Source organism: Protopterus annectens, chromosome 15.part0 (genome assembly GCF_019279795.1).
Source record: "Protopterus annectens isolate FY-2018-M chromosome 15.part0, PAN1.0, whole genome shotgun sequence".
Taxonomy (NCBI): Eukaryota; Metazoa; Chordata; order Ceratodontiformes; family Protopteridae; genus Protopterus; species Protopterus annectens.
In genome coordinates this window covers 526,724,738-526,741,783 of record NC_056749.1, presented here as the reverse complement: position 1 = coordinate 526,741,783, position 17,046 = coordinate 526,724,738, and the positions used below count along the sequence as shown (strand labels likewise).

General features: G+C 37.1%; 1 protein-coding gene across 4 annotated transcripts in view; it reads right to left on the bottom strand.

Moving 5' to 3' along the window:
• Positions 1-2,115: 2,115 nt before the first annotated feature.
• The window catches only part of LOC122789895 (C1GALT1-specific chaperone 1-like), a 372,456-nt gene continuing 357,525 nt past the window's right edge, over positions 2,116-17,046 (bottom strand). For all 4 annotated transcript variants that reach the window (XM_044057330.1, XM_044057332.1, XM_044057331.1 and 1 more), the window contains one exon: positions 2,116-8,032. In XM_044057330.1, coding sequence (XP_043913265.1) covers positions 7,067-8,032 — 966 coding nt within the window. In that variant the 3' untranslated portion in view covers positions 2,116-7,066. The remainder of the gene's footprint in view (positions 8,033-17,046) is intronic.

Genomic DNA, 17,046 nt, shown 5'->3' with positions numbered 1-17,046 from the left:
ATTGGAGAGATGTGAACTATTGTGGCAGCTCAGATGTGATGCATTTAGATACCCTGGTATCAATGAAATGTGCTCTGTAGCATGTATATTGAAACTAAAGAGCCTTATTAGATAAAAGAATTTTATGTCATTTTATATATATATATATATATATATATATATATATATATATATATTTATATATATATATATATATATATATATATATATATATATATTTTTTTTTTTTTCACGATATAGTCTCATATTACATAATTAGAATTTTCACCGTTGGGATCAGTCATACATTCAGTCAGTACAATAATCAATGCTAGGTGATGAAATGGTTCCTCCAAAGGCACACACAAGCGAAGCAAAAAACAGAAAACAGAAAACAGAAAAATCCTGGAAGAACACCGCTGGATGCTTCAAGTAGTAAAAATAAGAACTTTTAATAAAAGCTGGTACAAAACAGATAAGCGCTTTCGGGTTAGTAGCCCTTCATCAGATGAATAACAGACATCAAAACTCACAATTTAAACAAAACATCTTCCAATCAGCATCTAGTAAAAAAACCCACCTATTTTTCAGGGTGGGTTTCACTGGGATGACATCATTAAGACCCGGCCCCCTGTGGGCCATCAGCTGTATAATCCATCTAGACTCAATTAATTCAGTTAATTGTTTGATGTCTCCACCCCTTCTACCCAAACTAACATTAACTATAGCCCTAAAGCTAAAATTGTGTGTGGGATTATCTTGAATATGTCTAAAGAGGGCATTGTGCTGATCACTGTTCCTAATGGCAGATAAATGCTGTAGGATCCTGACCTTAAACATATTGTTGGTTTTGCCCACATAAAAACCAAGGGCAAGAACCACAATTGGCCAGATAAACAATGTCCTTTGTTCTACATGTAGCCCTGGCTTTTAAAGAAAAGATTCTACCTGAGACAGGATGCAGAAAAGTAGTGTCCTTATTGATAAAGGTGCAGGCCTTACAGGTACCACAAGGTACAGTGCCTGCTTGTGACTTAAAACTCAGATTTTGGAATGATACTCTCCACATAACAGATCTTTTAAGCTCTTGTTCTTCCTGTATGCAATACAAGGGCTAGATCCTACTAAACCCCTAATCCTATCACCACTAACTAGAATGTTCCAGTTCTTTTTAACAATCTCACCTATATCATTAATGTTACTACTATATGTGAACATTACTTTAGGTTTAAGAATATTGGTGCCATTCTTAGAAGTTACATTATGTTCATCTATGGGATGATGCATCCAAGGTCTATACACATGTTTCCTCTTGTGTTTACTACCTTCAACAACCTTGTTCACCATATCTCCCCTATAACCTCTTTCTTCAAAGTAGCCTCTCAATTTGCTCATTTCACCTTTGAAACAGGAATCCTCAGTACATACTCTTGAGATCCTGCATTCTGTGTCATTCCATGGCATGTACTGTATCTCCTCCCATCCCAACACCTATGAGGGCCTACCATCACTGGCTCAGTATGCCACGCCCATGACCCCTGGCCACATGGTCATTGTTACTGTTGTGCATGCCTTTGCTTGCACAAGAGCAGTTTTGCTGCCCAGGATCACTATTTCCCTCACCCAGAATGTGAGCCAATGTGACTTTCCCTGCCCAGCTCTTACAGAGCCCAGTACTAGTCAAATTAGGGCCATCGTAAGAGCTTTGTTCCTCTATGCTGCAGATCTGGTGTAGCCTTTTATGACTTTTTTCTCAGCTGACTATTGTTGGGCAGTACTAAAGGACATAGCGCTACAAGTTATATATTTAGAAATTAGAACATTACACCTGAAAAGTTTCCATCTTGACCTTTAGCTAATAAATATTTCCTTACCATTTTAGGCATTGTTGCATTAGGAACTGAGTTGTGGGCTGAACTTTGGTGGATTTAAATGTTCACTTAGGACTGCAGTAAATCACATGCACTGAAATCAAGAGGAAACTCTATGTGCTATGGATGATGAAGGCCCTGTGATGGAAAAACTGGCTTTAGTTTCCGTTTGTTGCCTCTGTTTAACAGCTGTGTAGCTTTAAGTACCTTCATGCATGCACTGATAATTCACTCTTGAAATAAAATACCACATTATGTACAACACTTACTTGAACAAATAGTTTTATTGAGAAACAGCAGCATTTTTCATCAGCTAATTGGTTGTTCAGTGTTCAAGCACAAATAATGTAGGATTCTTCCATTCACATAACATATTGCAGGCATTTGAGTCAAACAGTTACTAACCTTTGTAGTTTAAACAGTGTATTAACTTGTAAAGATTCACCAAGACTATAGCAGTTCCCAATCAGGGGAAGTTAATTTCGTTGATATTCAACATAGTAAAACTAACACGGAAAGGTTATGACAGACCCATATCATGCCACCATGGAAGAAACATTTAGTTCATTTCTACATCACTAATGTTTTCTGCAATTGTAATACCAATAATGAGGGGGAAAAGGTGAAAAAAATGCTTTCAGAGGTCAGGTATGTTGTTTCAGTATTCATCAGCCTCTTTTGTCCTTCAACAAAATAAACACATGCAAAAAATAGTAGATGCAAATGGGGTCCTACAGCCACATATTTTGTTTTTAGTTTTTGCTAGCTATACTGATGCTTGCTTTGGATATACAGTCAAGCAGACTGTATCCTGGGTTGAGCCAATGGAAAAAAAAAAACACAGTGGTCAAGAAAAGTGAATGATGGGTGCTCCTAAATGCATACTCCTACACCATGGAAATAAAGGTGCTCAAAGATGGACAGTAGTACCACGGTCTACAGCTTTTCATTTATCCTTTGAGGAATTCCCTATCAACCAGCTTTTGTACAATTGTAATTTTTTTTTGTGTGGTTTGTCAAAATTGTACTAACTTGTTTGACATGGTTGTGCAATGCAGTGTTTTCCTTTTTCTTAACTTTTTCCAACCGTACCGTGACCATGGAGTGTTGAGAGCAGGGAGACTTGCCCCCACAAAAAAAAATTTTTTTGAGTTTTTTTTGGGAGTGGAGGATTTTCAAGATATGTCTCATGACATTCAAAAATCAATGAAGCATAACTTGTTTTTGACTGATGGAATGTTAACAGATAATGCTCAGTGCATGAAACAAAGTCAGGCAACTCATATTACACTTCAAGAAAGAATCAGTATTTACAGGTGAAGTTTGTAGGCACTATGAAGATAAAAAAAAATGTATGCAATATATAAACTTTTATAAAGCAAATTAAAAAAAAGCAAAGAATAGCAACATTAAAAATATGAACTGCATCTCTATTACTGTTTCAAAAATTATTGATAGGCATTGTTTAGATCTGATTGATAGAATGGCAGCATAGTGGAGACTTAGAGAATGAATGGGGAAGTGTCATAAGAAAAACAGAGTAATACTGACTAGCATGTATTATGTGACATCATAACTCTAGGTCTAGATTCTGCATATGTGCCCTTTCAACAGCCCATCTTATGCTATGTGATAGTTTGCTATAAAAGTTATCTTTGAATAAAGAATCAGGATTTACCAAACTTCTCAGGCTTCATCCTTGTGATCAAACCACACCACCTGTGGGTAAATCCTGATGTACCCACACCCAGTCATGGAATATTGCTAATTATATGATGTCAGTATTAATGAATTTCTATCAGTTTTCATTTATTTTGAACTGCAGGGGACTAGCATGCATGCACATTAGATGTGTGCAACATTCTTATAACATATGTCCAAAATGGATCTAATTTCTGAAAGCTGAATCATGATTGTCACTGCCAAAGCCTCTGAGTATCAAATAAATACCAGTGCAGCAGAAATTGATGTGTTTGATGTATGTTTTTGTAAGAGAGCATACTTCCCAACTCTCTCTGATTTTGCAGATCATCTCTAATTTGCCTGTTATTTTTGCCCTGTCATTTGTAAAATGTTTGATTTTAGGTAATTACTGAAGATAACACTCTGTCAGTAATGCCAGATGGCAGAGTTTCACACTTACTGGTTAGGAAATGCATGCTGATGCAAAACTTATCATTCTATTCAGTTTTTAAGAGCATTAGAGTAATGTTTAAAATTGTTCCTGATTTTTGACCCCCCCCATTTTTGTCTTTTCCTATAATTCAGAGCAAAGGAGCTGAGATTTATGCAAGGGGGTGGGTGGGGAAAGGGGGTTTACCCCTGGACTTGTATATTACAACACTGTGATCACAGTAATGGGGGAGAGTGAAAGTTCTACTCTCATTTCTCTTTTTCTTGAAGGCTGCATAGCCATTGACATACTGTATACATATGTCAGTAAGTGGGCATGTGGCGGAGGTGTGAGATTGCACATTCAGAAATGTCAGAATGTGCACTGTAGCTGCCTTGCAATGTTATATGATGATTTGGCTAGCATTGCTGTGCAGGCTTTCATTAAGCTGAGTTTTGGTACCTACAAGTAGATCTCACAAAATTTTGGATTTGTTCTTGTTTTGCTATTTTATTTATTTTTTTCTTCCATTTTTTTAAGTTAATTTTACATTGACGGAGGGAACTGGTTCTGCTCTACTGTATTGCAGCAGAATACCAACATGCATCCATGCTTGTTACTGAGCATGAATTAAATATGGTTCTTTTTTAATTTTAATTGCTTTGTCATTTTATTTAACTTGTATTGTTCAATACTGGTGGTGGTGGTTGGTTGATGATATTCCAGTGTATTTTTTGTGAATTACAGAACATCTGCATTCTTGAATATCTACTTGTGTGTGTGCATGTTGCAGCTGCTTAGCTTCTTTGCATGTGCGGGGCCTTGGTTTAACATCTCAAGGACAAAGGTTGTTTTTTATGTGGAAATTTAGTTATGTATGATTCACTACTTCACAGTATTAGAAAACAGAAGCCTTTTTTGTTTTATGTAATTTTTGTTTCATATTACTTATATGTAAAAGCATTATACTTGCTTTGTAAAACTTTGTTGAGACTTGTATATGTTTAACTTGCAGTTTCTGTATTACATATTTGTCTGAGCACATATCCCTTTTCTAATTTTCCTCTGAGCCCAAGTCATGGCTTAAAAGAATTAGTACACCAACCTCCCTACTACCTTCTTTGACACAGAATAGTAATAAATACATACAAATAAAACTTCAGTTGAAGTTTTGCTTTCCATATATAGCAGGCCCAAAAGCATGTTTTTGCACATGTAAAGATGTTTGTACTGCACAGTTATTGGCTAATGAGCAAATGCAACACAACTTGCTTACATTGTTGAGGCAAAACTTCAGTGTGTGCTGCTTTCAATGTGATATGCATGTTTACTGTAATGGCACAGTCACTGCTTTTCTTCACATATTGCTAATCCATAGTACAAATTTCTGGGTACAAGTAAATTACTGACTTTGGATAAGGGTGCTTAAAGAAAGTTAAAGTAAAATCAAACATTTCAGTACTTAGTTATACAGAGAAGTATACAAGTTAAATAGTTTTTACCTCAGGAATGTCAAATTACAGCTGAAAAGGCTAAACAATCATATATTCAAGCAACAGAGTACAGAGAGTTGTGCTACAATAGGATAATGACCCTATTTTCAAGTAGTGGAGAAGGTAAAAAGCAACTTAAATCCAAAAAAGTGTTGTAAACTCATTATAATACAACTATCAATATATTTTTTAGATATGTTAACCTCATTTGAGACAATGTATAAAATAGTGGACTACCTGAAAACAGATTTCAGCCATTCAGAACGCAGCATTCTTTTTGCTTATGTTACAATTATTGACATAGTAGCCATATTAAGGTATATTCCTCCAACATGAAACCCAGACAGTGATTTTGACAATACTGAGTTAGTCATGTTACTATGTAATGAATGTTACTATGTAACGAATGGTGTAGGACCATAGCAAGTCAACCAACAAAGAATCAGAGGAATGCATACTAAATTGGCAGCAATGATGACAGCATGCTTGTTTCATTTCACAGTAAGATAGCACAAATGAAAATTTTGAAACAAGCTACAGTCGTAATCTTTCAGAATATTTCAAATTTCTTTTAACATTATTTCAACAATATTACTTCTCTGCATGCAGAGTAGACTCCATTTTGGCATTACTGTTGCCTAGTAGACAGATGTGAAGAGCGTAACATTCCAGCTGTCTTACAGTTTATTTTTGTCAGTAGTAATAAGAAATATAAACAATGATTATATTATTTAAATAACACAATTACTTTGCAGTGGCTGGTCTGTTCATTTCCAGGTTTTCCCCTTATACACTTTGCAAAAATGCCTAGTTCCTACAACATATTTACCTGGTTGCTTACCCTTGTAAGTGCAGCTATCAGGAATTTGAGATACCAAATAGTCAAATATACTTTATTTATGGAGTGTAGGTATCCATTACACTACTGTAAGTAGCTCACAAGGACACAACCTAGCTCTCTCCATGTGGCACAGGCAGCACCATATACTATACCTATCTCCCCACCCTAGGGGAAAAAAACTTCTGGATATTGCATCTTTACTGCTTCTGACCAACCCAAATGATTATGGCCCATTGTTTATACTATAACTACATGCCAAATATGGAGATATTGGTGCCTAATGGACAGACAACAGTTAAAAAATCTAATCTATAAATAATTTAAGGACATAAAACTTAAATCTGATAAGCGTGGAATAATATGCTGTCTGTATGTCTTTAATTACTTCTCTGGAAAATAAACAGTTTGGCATGATAAAAAGCAGCTACATCTCTTTATTTTCTTTATGTAATCTATTACCCATAATAACCTAAGGGGCAACATTTCACCTCCCTATGTTTCTTGGTAATTCCCATTTCCACAGGTGAGTAGATTGAATACTGGAAGGTTAACCATTTTGTTCCAGGTTACTTTAACTATATGACTGCTCAGATTTTTCTTTATGATCTTTGAGCTGCCAGTCATATATTCTGATCAGTAGATTGGCAACAACAACTACAAAACACCAAAAATTCTAAAACCTCAGCCTGATTTTAAAATATGATCTGAATCCAGTTTTAACAATGAAGCATACACAATTTATATGCAGATTTTAGGAGTTCAAAGTGGCTTATTTTAAGTCTGAGTCATCAGGTGGCAAGAAAACCAATTCACCATCAAGGTGGTAATATCCATACGCATGCAGTCTGTAAACTCCATACATCATGATGTGCATTTGATTAGGTGAAAGTCCATGAAACGTAATGGCAGTATCAGCACAGCAACCATTCAGAACATTTTGTGGGTGTGTTGACATTGCTTCGTTGATGAGATTATTAACTATGTTTGTGTTAAATAACATCCTTCCCTTATTGTCTTCAGCATTTGTAGCAAGCACTCTTTTATATTTCAGACATAGTGCAAAAACTACATCTGGTGATAAATGCCCGACTGACTTATAATTTTCTAAGCATCTATCCAGGGAAGTGATGAACCTTCGTAAGGCCTCTTTACTTAAAACGATACCTCCTCTAGAGTCAATGTAATTATCACTTCCATGTTTTAAGGATTTCCCAATGTAATAAGGATGTTCTGGGTTTTTGTCAAATAAAAAGTACTTTAAATTCTCAATTATGACAAATGTGTTGTGATTTACTATCAAAAACCAGTTATATTCATTTATGTAATTCTGATACGCAAGCATGCATGCTCTTAGGATCATTTTCCACTTATCCGCTGTTTCAAGATTAATGGTTTTAAATGCTTTAACATCTTCTGAAGAATAAAATTCTGCCTTATCACAGTGTTTGCTCCATGTCTGCTCCACTGCAGCCCATTGTTCAAGTTCTTTTGGAGTTACAAATATAATACAATAAACCCTGACTCTCTGTCGAAGTTCTGTTTGTTTATGAATGGGAAGTTCCGCAAAGTTCTGCAGGTAAGATGCACTGAGAAGGTGGGAGTCCTTATGTTGAATTATTTTAGAAAGAGGTCCCTTTTTTATGTCAACCAGGAAAGTTATCCCGACACACAAGATTACTCCTAGCACCAAACCTTTCATAAAAGACAAGCCTTCTGTAATCATTGTTTTTCTTATCTGAAAATAAAAGAAAACATGTTAGGGTTATATAGAGCTTGCAAATTATTTATGTACTATTTTTCAACAATTTTCAGTGACTAAAAACTGGGCTAGTACCATAAGAAACAGCATGCATAAAAAAAATAATTAGTGCTTCTTAACTGTGTTTTCATCTTTATCCTAAAACTTCAAATATGTTTGTTTCAGCATTTAGGCCCTGATTCCAAAAGAGTTGCTCTCAGTGTAAGTGACTTATTTCAGTGTAAGGTTTCTCTATAAAACAGGCTTACACTGAGGGCCAGATTCCAAAACACCTGCTCTCAATGTAAGTGGTCAGTTACACTAGGAGCAAGTTTTTTGGAATTGGGCCCTTGATGTACTGATAAGAAACAAATCAGCTACAGTATAATGGAAGACTCACTTCACATCACAGGCAGGACTCTATGGCTTAATCTAGATGTTAAAAATGACACGCTGACATATTTAGGATTCTAGAATAAATTGTATATGAAAGTCTGGATTAAAATATTGCAAAGTGTTAATATTACAAACACATGGTACATTACTCAAAATGAGCTGTACCCTTTCTTGCTGTAAGCGTCTTTGGACACATTCAATAGTTTTAGAAATTAAGTGGCTCTTCTCTGGAGTACTGAAAAGGTGAAATACATGGAACTGACAGTTACTTGCAATTCCTTTAGCCATTGATGTTACTTGTTTTCAAAGAGTTATAAATAATTCCAAATTTGCAGTTGTGAAACTTAAAAAAAGATTCACCAATGGCTGGAAATGGAGAGACAGAGAGAGAAAGAGAAAGTTTTCTTTTTTATTTAAAAAAAAATGTAAATATAGTCAGCATAAATACATTAATGCATTCTTCATCCACTGCACCCAATCTTAACTAACAATGCCATGGCCAAGTAGTTAATATATATACACATTTCTTCACTCCCATCTTTCAGTCATCCTTCTTTCTTCCATTACCCTACCTTAACTTTCCTCATACAATTTGTTCAGTATGTTATAAAACCATAATTTTATTCTGCCTCTTTTTCACTCTAATGATAATGCTTACATCATTCGCCTGCAATTATAATTTCCTCTGTTAATTACTTTATTAAGTTTTTACTATATAGCTTTTCACCCATCCTTCCAGCACTGCAAACATCCTATTTTCTTATTCACTCCCTCATTCCAGCTTCATGCAAATAAACTTTCCATGATTTTTGGTTCTCTCTATTTATTTTAATTTTATTTATATGTGTGTTAAGGGTCTATGTTAGATAATCAAACTTTCAAAAGTTCGACTGTCATATGGTCCACACCATATGATCAAACTTTTAAAAGTTCATAAATCTAATAAAAAAAAATAATAAACTACACAAATAACCTACCTGAACATTTTAAGCAGGGGGGAAAACCCCTGCACCCCCCACTCTTTAAATATACCAACTCTGAGATTGCACTACAGTGCAGAAAAGGGAAATCTTCCCATTCCGTGCTGTACAGCGATCTCCGTTAAAAAGTTTGATCTTTCAAATATCCGATCAGATGGTGTCAGCCATATGATAGTCGAACTTTTGAAAGTTCGATCATCTAATATAGACCCGTTGTTAACTGGGTACAGGAACTGGTCCAAGGACCACTTTCAGTCATGACCCATGCAACATGGTAGATGCAAGAATCATCAACAGAGCAGAAATTAGAAACATAAAACATCAACATTATGATAATCACTGATGTAACAGTAATTTACTCTACAATGACCTTCACACTTCTTTCTGACTGGCAACCCGAAACCCATGTAAAACTCCCACCTTCACCATCCACATCTTTGGTACTCACCACTTTCATTCCTTTACTCTTTATTCAAACTCCCTGAAGTTATAAACATCTTTGCAAAAGCATAATGTATTTCTGTCCTTTTCTCATTACTTCCTTTAACCCCATTTCCTGATTTTAATGTGTCCTTCTTCTACTCTACCCTCATCTAGTACCTCTCAGTTTTGTACTTTCCAGTTCTTCCTCATGTCCTCATTTTTTCTGTCACTGTTTAATAATGTACATATAAGCTCCCTCAAGATGAACCTCAATGACCTGGCTGTCATTTCTCCTTCTCCATCTTTACTGCTAACTCATTTTGCTCTTCAACATCTCTTTCTGAACATGTCAAATAATTACAACAGCATTGGTTTCATCATTACATATTCCTTCTGGAGATATGTAAATCACCATCTCCTTTTCTACCTTCCTTTACTCTCCTTACTCCATGCCAGGCTTTGCCCCTTAGTCTCCACTCTCATCCTTTCTTTCTCCATAGCGTTCTTTCTTAAGCATCTTCACTTCTTTATTTTGCCAATCCTCTTAGTTATCACTAAACTGGACAACTCTAGCCCTGCAGGTTATCTTACTTTCCTCCCATCTGTTTACTTCCCTTATGTCTTTTTAATTCTGTTCTCATCTTAGATTAATTTGTTCAGCCCATAATGTAATTTGAAACCAATAACAAGCACTAATGCATTTCTGGTAATACTCATCGTTTCATTTTCTCTATTCCATTTCAACTATTCCCGCTGTTGCCCATCAGAACCACACTGCTTACATCACAGCAGCATGGATGCAGTTACTCAAAACTCTCTACTCAAGTACATATAACTCCTAAATATCCATAGTCAAACCTAAAATACATTTGCACAGTGATTGACTGCATAAAAATTGTAAAACAGCATTTTTGGAGTACTAGAAGTCTAAATGAATGCTGAATTGTGAGGGGGGGGGGTTACAATTACAGAGTTCTTTAATATATGGCTATGAATTGCACTTCACTCTTTGTGAGTCAGTTTGATAAAAAGTGTGTATAAACTTTAAAGCTACTATGCCATTTTTTCTTATCTGTAGCAGATTAAATATTTTATTCATTGATTTGAAGAATGTTTGAATGCCCCCTTTTCCTCACTGTCACAACCCTGCTGTGGGGCATATGCTGAGATTATGAATACTGCCCCATCATTACACTGGAGTCTGATTGCCATGAGTCTTGTCACTAATTCTGATGATATCCCTCACTGCCTTCTGAAGCCTCTCTCTCACCACAATTCACACACCATTTCTAGCCTGTCCCCATCCTTAGTAGACTCTGGATCCCATGCCCAGTGATTTTGTTGCACTGGCCTTCCATCTTGTCTCTTGGATACATAGGATGTTTAGCCTCCTCTGTATTATCATGTCATCCACTTCCAAGCTGAGTCCCATCAGTGAACCCACATTAAGTTCATGTTTGGCAGGTTGATTGGTTTTACATCCAGCTTTTCACTCAACAGAGCTATCCCAGGTAACCTAGGCTTGGTAACTAGACACCAGCCAGCCAGTAGCTTATTGACCCAGGGCTGCTGGGCACACACTGGCCAATAGGGACACATACACCCCTCCCACCTTTAGCAAGGGTCCCTGGCGTAGGTCGGAGTAGGTCAGGTCCTCAACCCGCTTATCACCGGTAACTACCCATGCCCATTTGGTGACATTAGTCAACATCACTGAATCACCTAGAGCCATATTTTACACCATCAAGTGGCTAGCTCTGCCACAGTGCACAGTCTATGATCCATGTTCTCCTATCTTGAAGATACTGTGCACCACAGTAGATGCCGCAAAGATGTTAGTCTGTAAAACTCTTCCCCGTATAGGGTACCATATAGAGTCTGTGCTGCTGCCCACTGCTCCATTCATTGGTGAGTTTGAGATGGAAACACTCAGCACGTATTTTTTGGAGGTGGGAGGACTCCCACAGAGATACAGGGAGAAAATGGAAGCTCCAAACAGGTATTGGTCGGAGGCCAGGATTGAACCTTGTACCCTGTGCATGGGAGATGAAGACCTTAACCATTATGCCAACTGGTCTCTTTTTTTTTTTTTTACTATTTTCTTACTTTGTTTATAATAGCTTTAATTTTCTCATCTGGACCTTTGCCAATGACATGACAACTTATGAGAGCATAAAAACAAATTCACAGTTCCAAACACAGCAGACTTGTTCACAATACAGATAGTGAATGGGTCTGAAATGTAAACTTGGGTATACAAAACTTCCAGCAGAATAACTTGGAGAAGGAAGTAAATCTGAGTTTCTAGTAATGATGTACATTTGCTTAAAGTACTTACTGTATCTAGGTATTCAGGAAGAGGGCAATGTGACAGTAAATTGTAACATGAACTTAACCACTTTCTATTTCTCATTTTCTGGATAGAGCTTTTCATAGGTTCATAGGTTCATAGTTTAGTACTGCCCTTGCAAGCTATTTTAAGCCTAGCCAATTATCCCTTGTGAGACTCAAACTTTGCACCTTGTGTTTGTAAGGCAAACACCTTAGCCATTAAGCCACCCTCTCAACCCCTCCAGCACCATATTTCTTCCTTACGAGGACAAGTACCATTCCCATGCTTTCAAAGGTATTTATGGAGACTGTGTGAGTCTCCATTCTAAAACTTTAATTTTCTTCTGGTGAAACCATTATTTTGTCAATTTGGATGTATGCTTGAGGTCATTGTTGTGTTGAAAGGTGAAATTCCTCTTCATCTTCAGCTTCCTAACAGACACCTGAAGGTTTTGGGCCAGAAGTGACTGGTATTTGAAATTGTTCATAATTCCCTCCACCTTGACTAAAGCCCCAGTTCCAGCTGAAGAAAAGCAACCACAAAGCATGATACTGCCACCACTATGCATCACTGTGGGGATGGTGTTCTTTTGGTGAAGTGAAGTGTTGTTTTTGCGCCAAAAGTATCTTTTGGAATTGTGGCCAAAATGTTCGACCTTGGACTCATCAGACCATAACACATTTTCCACATGCTTTTGGAAGACTTGATATATTGCTTTGCAAATTTTAGCCAGGCCTGAATGTTTTTCTAAGAAAAGGCTTCCGTCTTGAAACCCTACCCCATAGTCCAGACATATGGAGAATATGGGAGATTGTTGTCACATGTAGTACAGAACCTGCACCTGCCATAAATTCCTGAAGTTCCTTCACTGTTGCTGTAGATCTCTTGGCAGCCTCCCAGACCAGTTTTTGTCTTGTCTTTTCATCAATTTTGGAGGAACATCCAGTTCTTTGGAATGTCACTGTTGCCCCACATTTTCTCCACTTTTTGATGACTGTCTACGGTATATCCAATGCTGTGGAAATTTTTTTGTACCCTTCTCCTGACTGATACCTTTCAACAATGAGATCCCTTTGATGCTTTGTAAGCTCTCTGCGAACCATGGATTTTGTTGTAGCAGGCAACTTGAGTAAATGTCAGGAAAATCTTACTAGGACAGCTGAACTTTATTTGGGGTTAATCAGAGTCTATGTAATTGATGGCAGGTATGTACCCAAGAAGACTGAATGCTGTAATTAAATCAAAAGGTGCTTCAACAAAGTATTAGTTTAAGGGTGTGCACACTTATGCAACCAGCTTATTGTATGTTTTTTATTTATTTTTTTTAATATTTTTTTCCCCAACAGATTTGTTTGTTTTTCAGTTGAATTGTACAGGTTATAGGTCACATTAAGGTGGGAAAATTTGGTGGGCAAGACTGAAAGACCACTTAGGAAGAGAATTTATGAGCACTACAATAATATAAAGAACAGTAAATGTTATATTTAAACACATGCAATTGAGTGGTGGCCATTTTAGAGAAAGTCAATATGAACCCTCATGGGGATGACTCTGAAACAAAACTTGAATGTAAGGAATTATTTTGTCAGCTCAAGCTTAATGCTAACTCCCCACAGGATTAACTGAATTTTTGCCTATTCAATCAGTGCTGAAATTTCATTCAGCAAAATAGTAATTTATTGCTATTACAGTTTTGATAACTTTTGATATTTGTTGATTACATGGCATACTTATAGTTTTATACAATTTTTTATGCTAGTGCATTTTATTCTATATCAATGGGTGAGATAACTTTAAATATCTAATTGATGACATGATGTAGCAGTATAAAATGAAGTGCTGTATTCTTTGTCTTTGATGCTGATGTCAGTACAAAAGGAAGTGTTGTATTCTTTGTCTTTGATTCTGATGAAGTCCCTTGGTTATTTTGGGATGAAAGTGCTGAGATGGATTTATTAAAAATTGTTTGCTACTTCAACTATGGCTTTTGAAATATCAGAAAGCAAAAGGTTTGAAGTTGACTGTTGGTGTATACAGCTGCTAAATCCACTTCTGACATGCTCCACATTTGTACAGTTTGTACAGTGTCCCTAAATGTGTGTGCAGATTCAATTTCTGTTTGTCAGCTACGTTATCTGCTGTCTGGGCAGCCGCGGTGGTGCAGCGGTTAGCATTGCCGCCTCACAGCAAGAGGTTTTCTGGTTCAATCCTCAGTTGGGGTGCCTTCTGTGTGAAGTCTGCCTGTCCTCCCTGTGGTGATTTGGGTTTCCTCCGGGTGCTCCGATTTCCTCCCACACCCCAAAGACATGCTGTAGGTGGATTGGACACTCTAAATTGACCCTAGGCATGAGTGCATGCATGTGTGTGCCTTCTGTGGAAGGTTGGTTGCCAGGCTGGCAACTCGACGCCATAAAAACTCCACTGCCAATCATGAGCAGACAGGTGATCCGCTGTGGCGACCCCTAACCGGGAAAAGCTGAAAGGAGAAGACGGAGAAGCTATGTTATCTGCTGTCTGATGGAATGTACTGCTTGGATCATTAAGCCTGTAAGATGTACTGCAGAGACCTATGAATTGTGCTAAGTGGCCCATAGCCACATCCACAGTGTCTACTCACAGAGTGGAAAAATTCTGTTTTCCCCTTGCCTGTTGATACAGCGATATGGTGATAAAGTTGTACATTGTTTTCTAGATTCATCAGAAAGTGATACAGGAAGAACTTAGAATCCTATGTATTGCTTTAATTTCTTATGTTGATGGGAGGAAGCCTCTGCTTTGAAAATGTTTGCCTTGAACTGGTAGATCAATGAAATGAGTTCCTACAGCATAGCTGTAGGAGTTTTTCAGCAGCTGTTAAGGTAATGTTGGAGGAAGAGGGGTTATCCCCTTTGGATAAATTATTTGGATCTGTCCACCTTAGATATTATTTTTCTGCAGAATGGGAATGAGTAATTATTGTGTCAAGGGAATTTGATGATGGGCAGTAGGTGTTATTAAATGGGCTCCTGTAGTATTCTCATGTGGAGCTTTACATTGGAAAGTAGGAGAATGCAATATGACAGACATCTTAGGTCCTTTAGGTACTGACTTGCTCCATTGGCTTACTATTTTGAGTCATCCATCAACATATTTTAATTTCTCTGTGTTTCTCCTGAGGAAGAAAGACTTTCATTTAGATAGTCTATGATGCCCCACAGGAAAGATCACTGAAGTTTCAGGGGTGAAGGATATGCTTTATTCTAGATTACTGTTATCTCAAAGGATTGCATCAAAGAAATTGCCAGATGATTTGTTGTAGTGGTAGCTCATATGACTAGTACAGAACTGCTCAAGCATGGAAGCATTAATACTTCTTTAAATGTGTAAACAATGGAGTTAAACATGTGTTAAATACTTTGGGCTACGGGTCACCCACATGGCAAAGCAAAAGACTGAAAGTGATCTGAAATCTGAGGTACTCCTATTACAGCAATACTGGGATGCATAAATAAGCATCCTCCATATTCAGTGTTGAAAAGTAAGTCCACTTCTCCACATACAGGAGAATTGTTTTAGTGATACCATCCTGAATTTCCTTGTACAAATGTGTTAAGGTCTGACAAATCAGGCACTGGTCTTCTGTGAATTGAAGTGAAGTGGGTGTTCTGTTTTCTAGGGAACAGAAACTTTGATCTCTGTGTCTGTGAACCACTCACTGTAGCACCTTCTTTTACAATAATTGTGTATTATGTGATTTAAAGGACTCTGTGGGATAAAATGATGATGTGGCTTTTGTGGACATTCCATTGTACAGTCTCATTTGTAACACCCATTTGCTTTTGTTTCTTTCTTGTCAGGAGGAAAGGTGGCTCCGGAAGCTACCTTCCAGGGTGTACTGGGGAAGAGTAAGTGAAAGCAAAACTATGCACTCATGGTACTTTGTGGGTTGATTAATTTTGTAATGATTCTCTTCACAAGTTTTTTTGACAGGTGTGCCCTTTCTGCAGAATGATGTTTTACTTGTTAGGTAATTTCTCCAATATTGAAGTGCTGGAGCTTAATAATGTTTTTTAAATAATGATCTCGTTCTCCCTTTCTTTTCTAAATTAGTGAATATGCCCTCAGCTGTCCGACTAAAACATTCTGCAAGTGAATTAGCATTTAAGCTTTGGCATCCAATATCCTTAGATTAGGTTTCATTCCCCAAGCAGGCATACCACTTCATAGCAACTGTTAACAATGCTGACCTAGAGAAGGCATCCCTGCTCCATTTGCACATTTAGGTCTATTTAGCTGTGGTGTACATTTCTACAATTTGTCTTTTTCATCACTGGCAGGTATTTTCTGTACTGCTTCCTGAATCTAGCTTGAGATTAACTGATCCTACAGCCAAGTTACTAAACTTGTACACATATTTGCCAGACGTGTAGTAATTTTGACTCCCCATTAAAAGGTAGAGTGATGAATTACATGAATTTTCCAGAATTGGAAGAAGTAGAGAGAAAGATGCTTTGGAAGGGGATGTTTTAATAGTTATAATAACTGATTTTTTTTTTAAAGCCAATTTGCTGTCCTGGGTACAGATGACAGAGTGAGTTGATGCTGACCATTTACTTCCATCACATCTTGAAAGGACTGGAACAAATGGGGTCCTTGCAGAATAGGTAAGGCATCCTTAGAGTATGCATATATCCACCAGCTACAATTCCTTAGTTAACAGCTGAGTGTTCAACATATCTTTGGTTACAGATTCCTTAGATGACAGGTGAGTGTTTGATATATATTTGGTTACCCATTCCATAGTTAACAACTAATTGTTCAGCGCACCTTTGGTTACCTTTCCATAGTTAACAGCTGAGTGTTCTATTCTTCAGATCTTTCCTCGCATGCAGTTACTGAAC